General features: G+C 35.8%; 1 protein-coding gene across 1 annotated transcript in view; it reads right to left on the bottom strand.

Annotated features, from left to right (window-relative positions):
• Positions 1-13,751, bottom strand: part of LOC104991440 (chromosome unknown open reading frame, human C16orf87) — a 103,898-nt gene that overhangs the window by 7,411 nt on the left and 82,736 nt on the right. Inside the window, exon 3 of the mRNA XM_010843907.1 lies at positions 2,183-2,365. Coding sequence (XP_010842209.1) covers positions 2,183-2,365 — 183 coding nt within the window. The remainder of the gene's footprint in view (positions 1-2,182; positions 2,366-13,751) is intronic.

Genomic DNA, 13,751 nt, shown 5'->3' with positions numbered 1-13,751 from the left:
CATTGGAGAAGGAAATGACAACCCACTCCAGTATTCTTGCCTGGAGAATCCCAGGGACGGAGGAGCCTGGTGGGCTGCCGTCTATGGGGTCGCACAGAGTCGGACACGACTGAAGTGACTTAGCAGCAGCAGCAGCAGCAAACAATAAGAAGTATATCAAAGAAGTCTATTCTAAAATATATAGACATTTTAAATGTTCATATTTCCCACCAGTATTATATTTAGAAAACATGGTGTGCCTTCAGGGACCGTAAGTACAGCCCAAGAGCAAAATCTAGTCTGCAACCTGTTTTTATAGTCTTACTGGAACACAGCCATGCCCATTCATTTACATATTTTCTATGGCTGCTTTCCAGACACAATGACAGAGCAGAGTGGCTTTGACAGAGACTTTATAGCCCTAAAATATTATCTGGCTCTTTACATAAAAAGCTTGCTGACTGCCCCTGTTCCTGACCTACATTAAAAGATTCCATTTGATTATACCAAAATTGCTTTGAGGTCTTCCTTGTTTGTAGTAAAAGCATATCTTACTCTAGAAACAACTTTCTTAAACCTTTTCTATAACAAACTAAAAATATCTGAAAAAAATGTATAGCCAAATAAATGCTTCTGTTTTCAAGTTAACACAAAATAAAAGATTCAAACCTGCACAGTGAGTACCAGAACTACAGAGTCTTCATTTCCCCAAAGAAAAGACTGTCGTTATCTATTTTCTCATCTCCTCTGACCCACCACCAGAAGCATTCCTTTTCCATTCTTTGGATTATGTTCTCTTTACTTCAGCTGTAAAGAATGTTCTGTTTTCTGGGCCAAGCAGTATTTTCCTTTTCTCTTTTTTCTCTGTTAGACTTTCCTTTACCTAGTTTCCCTATTGAAATAGTCTTTGGCATATACTTTCTGGTCACCCCATTATTAAAGAAGCACATTCAAACTGAGAAGAAAACTCAAACTCTCTGGAAGACCAGCATAATAGAAGAAAAGAGAAGAAGTAGTAAAATTAGCCAAGGAATTAAGGAGTATCTAAGCACAGTCTTCACAGAATATACTTAAAGACATTATTAACCTTAATTCTTTAGCCATATGATATTAAGAAATCTTTAACTTTGATAAAAGCTATAAAGATGAAGTTATTTACACTAACAGTAGTAATTTTATTCAAATAGAAATACACAAAACAGGGAGAAATGGTGAACAGGTAAGAAATTCTCAATGTCTATAATATATTTATGGGTGAATACCTGAATACTTAAGACTGAATGCCTGAAAAGTATAGCGTAGCTCACAAATAACATAAAAAATTATAAACGCATTTAACTGAAGATGAAATTATTCTAACAGAGGTTTTTTTGATGTCTAATAACATTGTTATTTATTTTTAATTAAAGTGCAGTTGATTTACTTGATAGAGACTTTAAAAGAATTATAGAAAGCAACTACCTTTTTCATTTAATTACTGGCTTGAAATTAGGGGCATATGGGGGTTCATTATACTATTCTTTTTAATTTGTGTAATTTAAAAAATTTTCCACAATAAAAGGTTTTTTAAAAGATAAACAAAAATCAAAGAAAAAGAAGCTGAAGTTTAAGTTGATGGTTAAAAACATCATGGTTGATGGTTATTGGTAGGCATACTAGTTATCCAAAGAAAAGAGAAAATCTATAAGGAGAATATGAATATGTTTTAGACAAAGAAGAATTCACCTTAGCTTTTGGATACTGAAGAACACTGAAAATTCATACTGAAGAACACTTTCAATAGTAAATTTTTAAAACTCACAGTATAATAGTTTGAAACAAATCTTAACAGAATTTAGATTTATCTTTTAAAAAAGTATAACCATTTTAACAGACTTATTCAGGATGTCATACACAAATTATTGTCTCTGAACTTTACTATCATCAGTTTATAGGAAAGTGAATTTAGCTAACTTAAGCCTTTATTTTTCCAGTAAGAATTAAATTTATGGAAAAAAAAAAAGAATTAAATTTATGGATTAAAAAAAAAAACAAAACAAGTATCTACCTGAGAGAAAAGGCTTTTACAAACTAAAATATAAGTTGGAATTTTAAATCCAGGAGTTAAATGCCTACCAAATACTTTCTTCACTACTATCTAATTAAGATCTTAGAAAACTTTAATACTTGGGGGAAAAAAAAAACTGCTTGGATTTACTCATACCTCTTTCTTCCTCATGTTTTTTGGCAGATGCACTTTTAGGTCTTCCTCTTCCTCGTCTGATATGATCTGAATGGCTGTTACTTCGAGACCTCTTTCTGTTTTCTAAATCTTTATTTACTGTAGAATTTATCTTCTCTCGCCTAACTCTCTCTGTTCGCCTCCTCTTGGCCTCATGCTTGTTTTCTGTATGGATGAATAAAAGTGATATATTTTAGGGCTTAAGCAAGAACTGTTTGCCCATGTTCACAATGCTTTCTTCTTTTTCTTTCTAAATAGTGCTAGAGTTTGCTGCCTGGCATATTTTATAAAATTACATCCATAACATCTATGCCCTTCAAACCCATGCAGAAAAAAAAGAAACAACAGAATTCAGATCCATATTAACATGTAAGGTAGGAGGAATATTAGAAAACAAGTATCTCTATTTGATATTCAGCCCCTGTAAATTCACACAATTCCAAGGCAACCCTTCTGCCTTTTTCCTTTTCTCTGTTTCTAAGCTAAAAATGGTGAAGTATTAAAAAGGAAAATAAATATTCCATTCCTTTTTTCCCCCTACCCAAATCACAGATTGAAATATATAAAATACACAGAAGTAAAACTGACCTTAGCTATACTATATTAATGTTATGGAAAAAAACAAACAGAAAGTATCTAGGGAAAACATAAAAACACTAGGGAAGTAAGCAGTTTCACTTTAGTTACAGACAAGGTCATTTCTGACATTCTAAGAGCATATTTATCCCAATTAGAATCCAATAGGGGAACTTTACTCAACATGGTGATTTAATTAATGCAAGGAGCCATCCTTCTCACTCCAAACAGATTCAAAGGTTGGGTAAGACAAACAATAAATTTAATACATACCTGACTTTAAAAGAAAGAAAATTCCTCAAATGCCTAAAATAATGGTGGTAAAGGGGCAAAACAAATTAAAAAATTCATATCCCAAACACTAAAGGGAAAAAATTCAAAGGCTATATAAATTAAGTATGCTTAATAGGTACTATAAAGCAAAATAAATTTAAGTAAAATATTAATAGTTATTTCCAAATACCATATCCTTAGAAAATTAGTTAATTCCAGGTCTCAAATGAGACATACACCAGATAATGCAAGAACATTTAATTATTCCAGATTGTAAGAAAGTTCTTAGTTTAACAAATAATTTGCAAGGAATAAAAAAGAAAATAATAGAGTCAAAAGAGATATCACCCATATACAATGTGAGGACCTTATTTGGAATCTGTTTTTAAAAACCATTTATGAGAAACCTGAAAATGTCAACTCCAGTTGGATACTTGGTATTACAGAATTAGTGTTATTTTTTTATTGCATGTAAGTTTTTAAAAATTATTTATTTATTTGGCTGTGCCAGGTCTTAGCTGTAGCATGTGGGATCTAGATCTCTGACCAGGGATTGAACCCAGGCCCCCTCCATTGGGAACATGGAGTCCTAGCCACTGGACCATCAGGGAAGGCCCTGTGCTTCAGCTTTTAAAGGTCAACCTTTCAGAAACATATAACGAAATATTTATAATTGAAATTATATGAGATTTGCTTAAAATGATATACAAAGACAAGAAATGGATGTGGATGTGACAGTGCATGCTTAGAATTTCTCAAAAAAATAAAAAATTGATTTGATACAGTTTCATTTATTATGGCATCTAGTATTACTGCTAAAGGCGGAAAGCTTATTATTTTAGTGATTTAAAAAAAAAAAACAATTTTAAATGAGGCTTGACACTTCTAATCCAATTCTGAAAATATAAAGAAATATGATGTTGTTTAAAAAAACAAGAAGTTTACATGTGATTCCAGTATTATTATCTAAAGTATAGATTTTGTTCAAATTTCACAAAATTTTATACATGTCCACTATTGGTTTTCATACCTAATTCAAGATTTCACATTGTATTTCTTGGATTGACCAGTTTCAGCTACAAGCAATGAATTCTGATAACTTCTCTTTTCATCTTTATTCTTTACAAATATTTTCTAATTTCTCTTGTTACGGCTTCTTAGATACACCCATTATTTAAAAGTAGGCATTTAATTTCCATAAATATGGGTTTTTTAAAGTATTTTTTATATTAATCTCTCATTTAAATGCTTTATTCTCCACAATCACCCTGTGTTTTTTCAGTCTTTTACTTTCTTGAGGCTTTCAATGGGTAAGACAAAGATCTCTCTTGGTTAATGTCACACTGCACTTGAAAATATGTGGACTATTTTCAAGTATCTTTTAATATTCATTCCTAACACAATTCCACAGTTATAAGAGAACAATAGACTCTGTTTGATTTCAACACTTTTAGATGATGAAATTTTTGCACCTTGTTTTATGTCCCTGGATATGTTTCAGGGTCTCCTGGTGTATAGTCTATAGGAACGTCAATAGAATTTGTACCCTGCTGTTGTGTGAAAATTGTATAAATTTTAATTATGTTGAATTGGCTCATAAGGCTAGTCTACTATATCCTTCTACTTTTCTGTCTATTCGTTCTATTAATTTTTGAGAGATTTTGATGCAGAAACTCCACCTAAAAAATCTTAATTTATCTACTTAAAAAATAATTGTAATATAATGGAACTATATGTAACTTTGATCTGTATTTTCCAAGTCTCCAATAAATGTATTATCATAAAAAATTCAAGAGGACTACTCTTTTCCTTGAAATTAATTTCGTTGATTTTTCAGGTTCTCCAGGCTCCCCATCATACCAGCCATTCCTTTTTTATCTCCTTTGGAGTCTTCTCCTCCCTGTAGATTCTTTTCCATCTCTAATATTAAAGTCCTAGGACTCTGTCCTGAACTCAGATACTCCATGGACCCAAAACATTAAGTGCTGCTGTTATAATGGTTCTAAAATTCATACTTTCAGCTGTGACTTCTTCCCAAAGCTCTAGACTGCCTACCTGACAGCTTCACTTGTATGACTCACAAGCATTTCAAAAGTGCCCCCCAAAAAAACTCTTGATTTTCCCTCCTCCAACCTTCATTATAATAGTAAATAGCACCAACAGTTACAAAAGCCAAATAACCTAGTCATTTGTGACTCAGATTGTTTCTTCCATCATCACAAAAGTCCACAGGTACTCTGTGCAAAATATATCCACAATTTCATTTTTCCCACTTCTGTGGGCAACATCCAAACCAAATATATTCCCTAAACAGCTGTCAAAATTACCTTTAAGAAAAAACCAGACTATATAAGTTCCTTTTCTAAAATCTTTCATTAGGCTTTTCACTTTATTTAAAATAAAGTCAAATTTCCTGACAGAAGACTAAAAGTCCCACTATGAGACCTGACATTCACCTCTCACCCATCTCATTTCATACCACTAGCCATTTTGTTCACTACTCTCCAGACATGTCTTCCTCTAAAACAAGTTCCTTCCTCCTCTTGAGGCTCTGCATTTGCTAATCCTTCTGCCTAGAGTTCTCTTCCCAACACTGTTCATGAGACAGGCTATATTTCCTTCAGATGTCAATTTACAGGTCACTCCAAGTCTCCAAGCCCAAGTTACTTGCTTCTTCTACTATTACTATAGTCTGGTTTTTATTTACATATATGCTCAATATGTCTCCCCCATCAAAGTATAAGCTCTACGAAAGTTGGGACACTTGTTTGTCTGTCTCATTCAAAGAAACTAGAACATTATGTACGCATGTTAAGTGGTGCTAAATAAACAAAATTAGACTGAGTACATGCATTTATCTCACTATGTTCTCAAAAATTCTACTGAAATGCAAATAAACATGGGTAAAAGGAAAAAGGAAAATAAATCAGCAGGGTTTGAAACAGGAAATAGTGCTATTAGCAATCTGAAATTACAGAATTCCAGCAAGCTGGCAAACTGACAGATTCTGATTAAGTAACCAGAAAAGAAGAAACTAAAATTCAAAATAAGACTATGAGGTGGCTCCTATAGAAGGGGTAGCTGTTCTTCCCAAAGACACTCCCAGGATAGGACAAAAAGTATAGAAAGGAAGAGTAGGCCACAGAGTGATCATCAGAATAACTCTACAACTACTGTAGAACAGTTGGGCCTATGTATACAAAGCAACTGACAAAGAAATAAAGCTTTTCAGAACCAAGCAATGTTCAAGGGAACTCTGAACTTCCATATCATAGAAATATGAAAGGGGTTCCCAGGTGGCACTAGTGGTAAAGAACACAATTGCAATGCAGGAGATGCTGGAGCCTTCGGTTCAATCCCTGGGTCAGGAAGATCTCCTGGAGGAGGCAATGGCAATCCACTCCAGCATTCTTGACTGGAGAACCCCATGGACAAAGGAGCCTAGGGGGCCACAGTCCACAGTGTCACAAAGAGCTGGACACGATTGAGCAGGCACACACATCAGAAATAAGAAATAAACAAAAAAAAGTAGTTCCTCATAAAAAAGAAACACTATAAAGGATTTCACATTCTGCCTCAGAATGACGCCTTTCTTATTTTGGCAATCATGGATTTCAACAGCATCTCCCAGCTTACCTAATTTACATCTAAAGTCTGTTTCTTCCAATTATACAGAACCTCAAACATTAGCTTCTTCCAAATACACACTAAAAATAAACTCCTTCCAATTATACACTAAAAAGACGATGTCAAATGGACCTTCAAAATAGTGTGAGAAGATTTTCCTGGTGGTCCAGTGGTTAGGAATCCACCTGCCAATGCACCTGCCAATCCCTGGTCTGGGAAGAGCTACATGCTATGTGCAGCAACAAAGATCCAGCGCAGTCAAAAACGAATGAATGAATAAATAAATAAATATTTTTTTAAAGTGTAGGATATGCATGCAAGTTACCTACACTGATAAACCAAGGCCTTCATTTACAAGCATCAACAGAAAATTAAGGATTACCAGCTATTTGAGGAAAATAAAGAAAGCAAGAGAGAAGGAACAAGATAAAACATGAGGAACAGGGAGTTTCCTGGTGGCCTAGTGGTTAGGATTCTGGGCTTTCACTGCTGAGGCCCAGGTTAAATCCCTGGTCAAGGCTAAAAACAGACGACAACAACAACAACAAACCCATAAGGAACAAAGGTATTCTAGGAAACAAAAATATCTTAAAATGTTTCAGATGATACCTTCAGAGAATATTATACCATTAACATTCTTTTGCAGAAACAGAAAACACCATTCCAATCATATGCAATCTCAAAACCCCATATAGAAAGACAATCTTAGAACAGAACAAAGAACCACACTTCTTGATTTCAAAACTTTTCCTAACAAAACTGCATTAATCAAAAAATATGATACTGTGTTACCAGAGACAAACAGACCAACAGAATAAAATATCCGGAAATAAATTCACGGTCAAATGGTTTTCAGGAATGGTAGCCATGAAAAAACAGAACTTGCAATAAATGGTAATTGGGAAAACTGGATAGCCAGAGGCAAAAAAATGAAAGTGGACCCTTATACCACCTACAAGAATTAACTCAAAATGGATTGAAGACCTAATATAACAGCTAAAACCATAAAAGGCTTGGGGGAAAAAAACAAACAAATAGGAGAAAAGCTTCATGACAGTGGATTTGCCAGTGATTTCTTGGATAGGACACCAAAAATATAGGCAACAAAATAAAAACTAGACAACTTGGATTTCATTTAAAATTGAGAAACTTATGTACATCAAAAGGACACTATCAACAAAACAGAAAGGCAACTCATGAAATCGAAGAAAAAAAATATTTGCAAAAATGTATCAGGTAAGGAATTAACATCCAGAATAAAAAGAACTTCCACAATTCAACAACGAAAAAAAGGTCGAACTTCAACAAACATTTCTCCAAAAATAGACAAATGGCCAATAAACACATGAAAAAATGTTCAACATCACCAATCATAAGGGAAATGCAAATTAAAATCACAACATGACATCACTTCAATCCCACTGGATGGTTAATAGGAAAAGCACATAAAATAACAAGTGTTGCTGAGGATGTGGAGAAATAGGAAACTTTTTGCATTGCTGGTGGTAAAGAAAAACAGTGAAAACACCATGACACTTCCTCAGAAAATTAAACAATTACTATATGATCCAGCGTTTCCCCACACAGGTGTATGTCCAAAAGAAACGAAAGAAGGGCACTGAGCAGTGTGTACACACATGCTCACAGCAGCATTTTGCATAACACCCAGAAGGCGAAAGCAACTCAAGTGCCCATCAGTGCATTAGAGATAAACAAAATGGGGTATGTAATACAATAAAATATTATTCAAGAAGGAAATTCTGACATGTTACAACATGGATAAACTTTGAAGACATTATGCTATGCGACACAAAAGGACAAATATTGTATGATTCCATGTAAGAAGATAACTACAGCAGTCAAATTCAAATTCACAGGCACAGGAAAAACACAGGTGGTCTGGGGCGTGATATGGGGATGGGAGGAAAATGAGGAGTTACTGTTTCAGGTATATGGAATTTCAGTTTTGGAAGATGAAAAGAGTTCTGGAAAAGGATAATGGTGAAGATTAAGCACATGATAATGAATGTATTTAATGCCACTAACCTATACAATTTAAAATTATTAAAATACTAAATTTTATAATAAAAGATATGAAAAAATAAGATTCAATGAAAAAGAAGAAATCAAAAAACAAAATGAACTGCTAATAACAAAGTGCAAAAGACAAGTTAAACAGGGACTTCCCTGATGGTTCAGTGGTTAAGAATCCACCTTCCAATGCAGGGGATGCAGGTTCAATCCCTTGTCAAGGAACTATAATTCCACATGCCACAGGACAACTAAGCCTGCGCATCACAAATAGAGAGCAGCTCACGTGCCACAGCTAAGACCCAATGTAGCCAAAAAGATACATTTTTTTTTAATTCTTAAAAAGACAAAATAATGGACGTGTCTGAACACAGAATTCAGGCATGTCCATTATGAGAAAAGGAAAATACTGAAATTTCCTGGAACAAAATGAAAACAGAATATATGACAACAAGGGAAGAGAAATACAGGAAAGATCTAAGAAATCTAATACTCATCTATAATATAATGTGTAATTATCTACCCAATATTCATTCTCCCCCTTTTCCTTAAGAATAGAATCCTGCTCTGGTCAAGAGGAAAATGTGCCCAGTTAAAATATACACATTCAAAGATTCTCCTACAGGTGAAGAGGCCATGAAATTTAGTTCTGACCAATGACATATAGTGGAACTGGTTAAGGTTTCCAGAAAGTTTAAAATTTTTTTAAGGAGTATGATCCCTAGGTTGGGAAGATCCCTTGGAGGAGGGCATGGCAACGAACTCCAGTATTCTTGCCTGGAGAATCCCCATGAACAGAGAAGCCTGGTGGGCTACAGTCCATGAGATCGCAAAGAGTTGGATATGACTGAGCGACTAAGCACAGCACATGGCTGCTTTGTCCTGTCTGTGTCTGTCTCTCTTCTTTCTGCTTAGAATACTTAAGAGATGCCTGGATGTACAACAATTACTTTGTAACAATGAGCATGAACTGACTGGTTCCAAATTGGCAAAGGAGTACTCAAAGATGTATACTGTCATCCTGCTTTTTAACTTAGATGCAGAGTACATCACCTGAAATGTTGGGCAGGATGAATCATAAATTGGAATCAAGATTGCCAGAAGTAACATCAACAACCTCAGATATGTAGATGATATCACTCTAGTGGCAGAAAATGAAGAGGAAGTAAAGAACTTCTTGATGAGGGTGAAAGAGGAGAGTGAAGTTGGCTTGAAACACAACATCCCAAAAACTAAGATCATGGTTATCCAGTCCCATCACTTCATGGCAAATACAAGGGGAAACAGTGGAAGCAGTGATATTTTATTATCTTGGGCTCCAAAATCACTGTGGACAGTGACTGCAGACAGGAAATTAAAAGACGCTTGCTCCTTGAAAGGAAAGCTATGACAAATCTGCTGCTGCTGCTACTGCTAAATTGCTTCAGCTCTGTCCGACTCTGCGCGACCCCATAGATGGCAGTCCACCAGGCTCCCTCGTCCCTGGGATTCTCCAGGCAAGAACACTGGAGTGGGTTGCCATTTCCTTCTCCAATGCATTAAAGTGAAAAGTGAAAGTGAAGTCGTTCAGTCGTGTCTGACTCTTCGCAACCCCATGGACTGCAGCCTACCAGGCTCCTCCACCCATGGGATTTTCCAGGCAAGAGTACTGGAGTGGATTGCCACTGCCTTCTCTAGAGAGGGTATTGAAAAGCAGAGACATCACTTTCCCAACAAAGGCCCATATAGTCAAAGTTTTTCCAGTAGTTATGGATGTGAGAGATGGACCATAAAGAAGGTTGAGAGTCAAAGAATTGATGCTTTTAGCTGTGGTGCTTGAAGAGTCCCCTGGACTACAAGCAGATCAAACCAGTTAATCCTAAAGGAAATTAACCCTGAATATTCATTGGAAGGACTGATGCTAAAGCTGAAGTTCCAATACTTAGGCCACCTGATGTAAAGAGCTGACTCACTGGAAAAGACCCTGATGCTCAGAAAGACCGAAGAAAAAAAGAGAAGGAGGCAGTAGAGGATGAGATGGTTAGATAGCATCATCAACTTAATAGACACGAATTTGAGCAAACTCTGGGAGATAGTGAAGGACAGAGGAGTCTGGTGTGCTGTATTCCATGGGATCACAAAGAGTTGGGCACGACTTAGTGACTGAACAACAATGAGCATGAAAGCCACATCTTCTCAAGAAAGGGAAGAGCTTAGGTCCTTGGGGACAACACTGAACAGTCCTGTACAGTGGTCCCTTGGTATCAATAAGGGTTTAAAAACCCCTGACAGATACCAAAATCTGTAGATGTTCAAGTATCTTATATAAATGGTATATTATTTGCACAAAACCTACACACATCTACCTGTATAGTCTGTCATTTCAAGATATAATAACTAATACAATATAAATGCTACATAAATACCAGGGCACAGCAAATTGAAGTTTTGCTTTTTGGAACTTTTCGGAATTTCTTCCCCTGAATATTTTCAAACCATGGTTGAATGAACCTGCAAACATGGAAACCCACAGATGCAGAGGACCAACTGTAATGCCAACTTTATTTTTCTTCACTAAAGGAAAAGTAAACTATTTGTCCAATCCAGTGTCAGCCAGGTTTTCCATGGATGGCGATCATGACAACAATTATCCAATAAGCATGCCAGAAAGAAAAGAGAATGGGGGAAAGAAATAGGTAAAAATTTCCCTAGCTGAAGACTTGAGCCTTCGGATGAAAAGGACTTACTGAGTAACAAGGAAGAATGACAATGACATTTAAGTGTGAGTACAAAGTAAAGGCGATCTGTGAGTACAAATCAGAAGATGATTGCTTCTTGGCAGGAAAGCAATGACAAACCTAGACAATGTGTTGAAAAGCAGAGACATTACTCAGCTGACAAAGGTCCATATAATCAAGGCTATGGTCTTCCCAGTGGTTATGTAAGTTCTCAGAGCTGGACCATAAAGAAGGCAGAATGCCAAAGAACTGATGCCTTCAAACTGTGGTGCTGGAGAAGACTCCTGGAAATCCCTTGGACAGCAAGGAGATCAAACCAGTCAATCTTAAGGAAGATCAACCCTGAATATTCACTGGAAGAAATGATGCTGAAGCTGAAGCTCCAGTATTTTGGCCATCTGACATGAACAGACAACTCATTGGAAAAGTCCCTCAAGGGAAAAATCTTTCCCTCATTGGGAAAGATTGAGGGCAGAAGGAGAAGACTGCGTCAGAGAATGAGTTGGCTGGACAGCATCACTAATGCAATGAACATGAACTTGGGCAAACTCCAGGAGATCGTGAGAGACAGGGAGGCCTGGTGTGCTGTAGTCCACGTGTGGCAAAGAGTCGGACATGACCAGGCTACTGAACAACAACAACAAAGTAAAGGTACTCTCTCCAATGGAAGACAGGAAATGTACCACCACGTATCTTTCATGAAAATTTTTTCAGGTCTAAAACAATTTTTAGAAAATTAGTTCCAGAAATAAAAACACATGGGTTTTTTTTTTTTTAAGTATGTAAGAAAAATTGAGATTATCCTTGTAGTACAACGGAAAGAAATTTTAGTATGACAGCTCTGCTGTGGATCTAAAATCAGGAATAAAATTGTAAGGAACGATTTTTCTGAAATAACAATACCAAATCTTCACTGTCAAGTAATTCAGAGTTAAGGATAACTTACTACTGAATTAATGTTGACTGACTTTGGATTTCTAAAAGGTATTGGTGATAATAATTTCTTCATTTTTCTTCCTTAACAAAAGTGAGTACGCAATTTGTAGATTCTTGCTTACTTACCAGCCTTTGCCTATGAACTTAGAGAATAATTTAAAAATTGGGTTTAATATTTCTATCCCTTTGTTCCTTCTCCCAGTAAAAACTGGGGAGGTGGTTGCTTAACCTAAAGCTTGTACTCACTGAGAAATTAACAGTTAAATATAAATGAGCTATCCCAATATCTTATTGTTTTAAGTCTTTTTCTTACCTTTAGAGGAAGTCTTCTATAAACTAGTATCTCATTTAGATTTTTGAGTTTATTTTTTCTTTACAGTTTTTATAACAAAAAAATGTATAAAGGAAAAAGGTATATCCATTGCTATTTAGTGCAAAATAGCATTCTTGATGCACTAAACCATCCAGGAACACCCATGTGGAAAACCAAATTTAAAGATTTGGAACAAATTGAGTTTATTCTCACCAAAAACTGCTTGTCAATATTATCTTTACAGGTATATATTATCCATTTTCATTTCTCCTATAAATTCTCTGGTAATTAAAACTGAAATGTTCTAGATCCTATTGACAACATTCATTAGAACTTGATAAAACTGGGGAGATTTTTTTAAAAATTATACTCAATTCCCTATATATAATGGACTAGCCAAGGCAATCTTACTTTTAAGAAATTTAATTGTAAAAATTAGTATTTATGTACCTATAACATATCAAGCTTTCTTGATATTCTGTTCAGTTCAGTTGCTCAGTCGTGTCCTACTCTTTGCGACCTGATGGACTGCAGCACGTCAGGCCTCCCTGTCTATCACCAACTCCCGGAATTTACCCAAACTCATATCCACTGAGTTGGTGATATCATTCAATCATCTCATCCTCTGTTGTCCCCTTCTCCTCCTGCCTTCAGTCCTTCCCAGCATCACGGTCTTTTCAAATGAGTCAGTTATTCGCATCAGGTGGCCAAGGTATTGGAGCTTCAGCTTCAATATCAGTCCTTCCAAAGAACACTCAGGACTGATTTCCTTTAGGATGCACTGGATGGATTTCCTTGCAGTCCAAGGGACTCTGAGTCTTCTCCAACACTACAGTTCAAAAGCATCAATTCTTCGATACTCAGCTTTCTATACAGTCCAACTCTCACATCCATACATGACTACTGGAAAAACCATAGCTTTGACTAGATAGACCTTTGGTGGCAAAGTAATGAATGTCTCTGCTTTTTAATACTGTCTAGGTTGGTCATAACTTTCCTTCAAAGGAGTAAGCGTCTTTTAATTTCATGGCTGCAGTCACCATCTGCAGTGATTTTGGAGCCCCCAAAAATAAAGTCT

The sequence above is a fragment of the Bison bison genome, unplaced genomic scaffold (assembly GCF_000754665.1).
Source record: "Bison bison bison isolate TAMUID 2011002044 unplaced genomic scaffold, Bison_UMD1.0 scf7180017864192, whole genome shotgun sequence".
NCBI classification, from domain to species: Eukaryota; Metazoa; Chordata; class Mammalia; order Artiodactyla; family Bovidae; genus Bison; species Bison bison.
The sequence above is the reverse complement of the archived record's forward strand: the minus strand, read 5'-3'. Positions and strand labels throughout refer to the sequence as shown.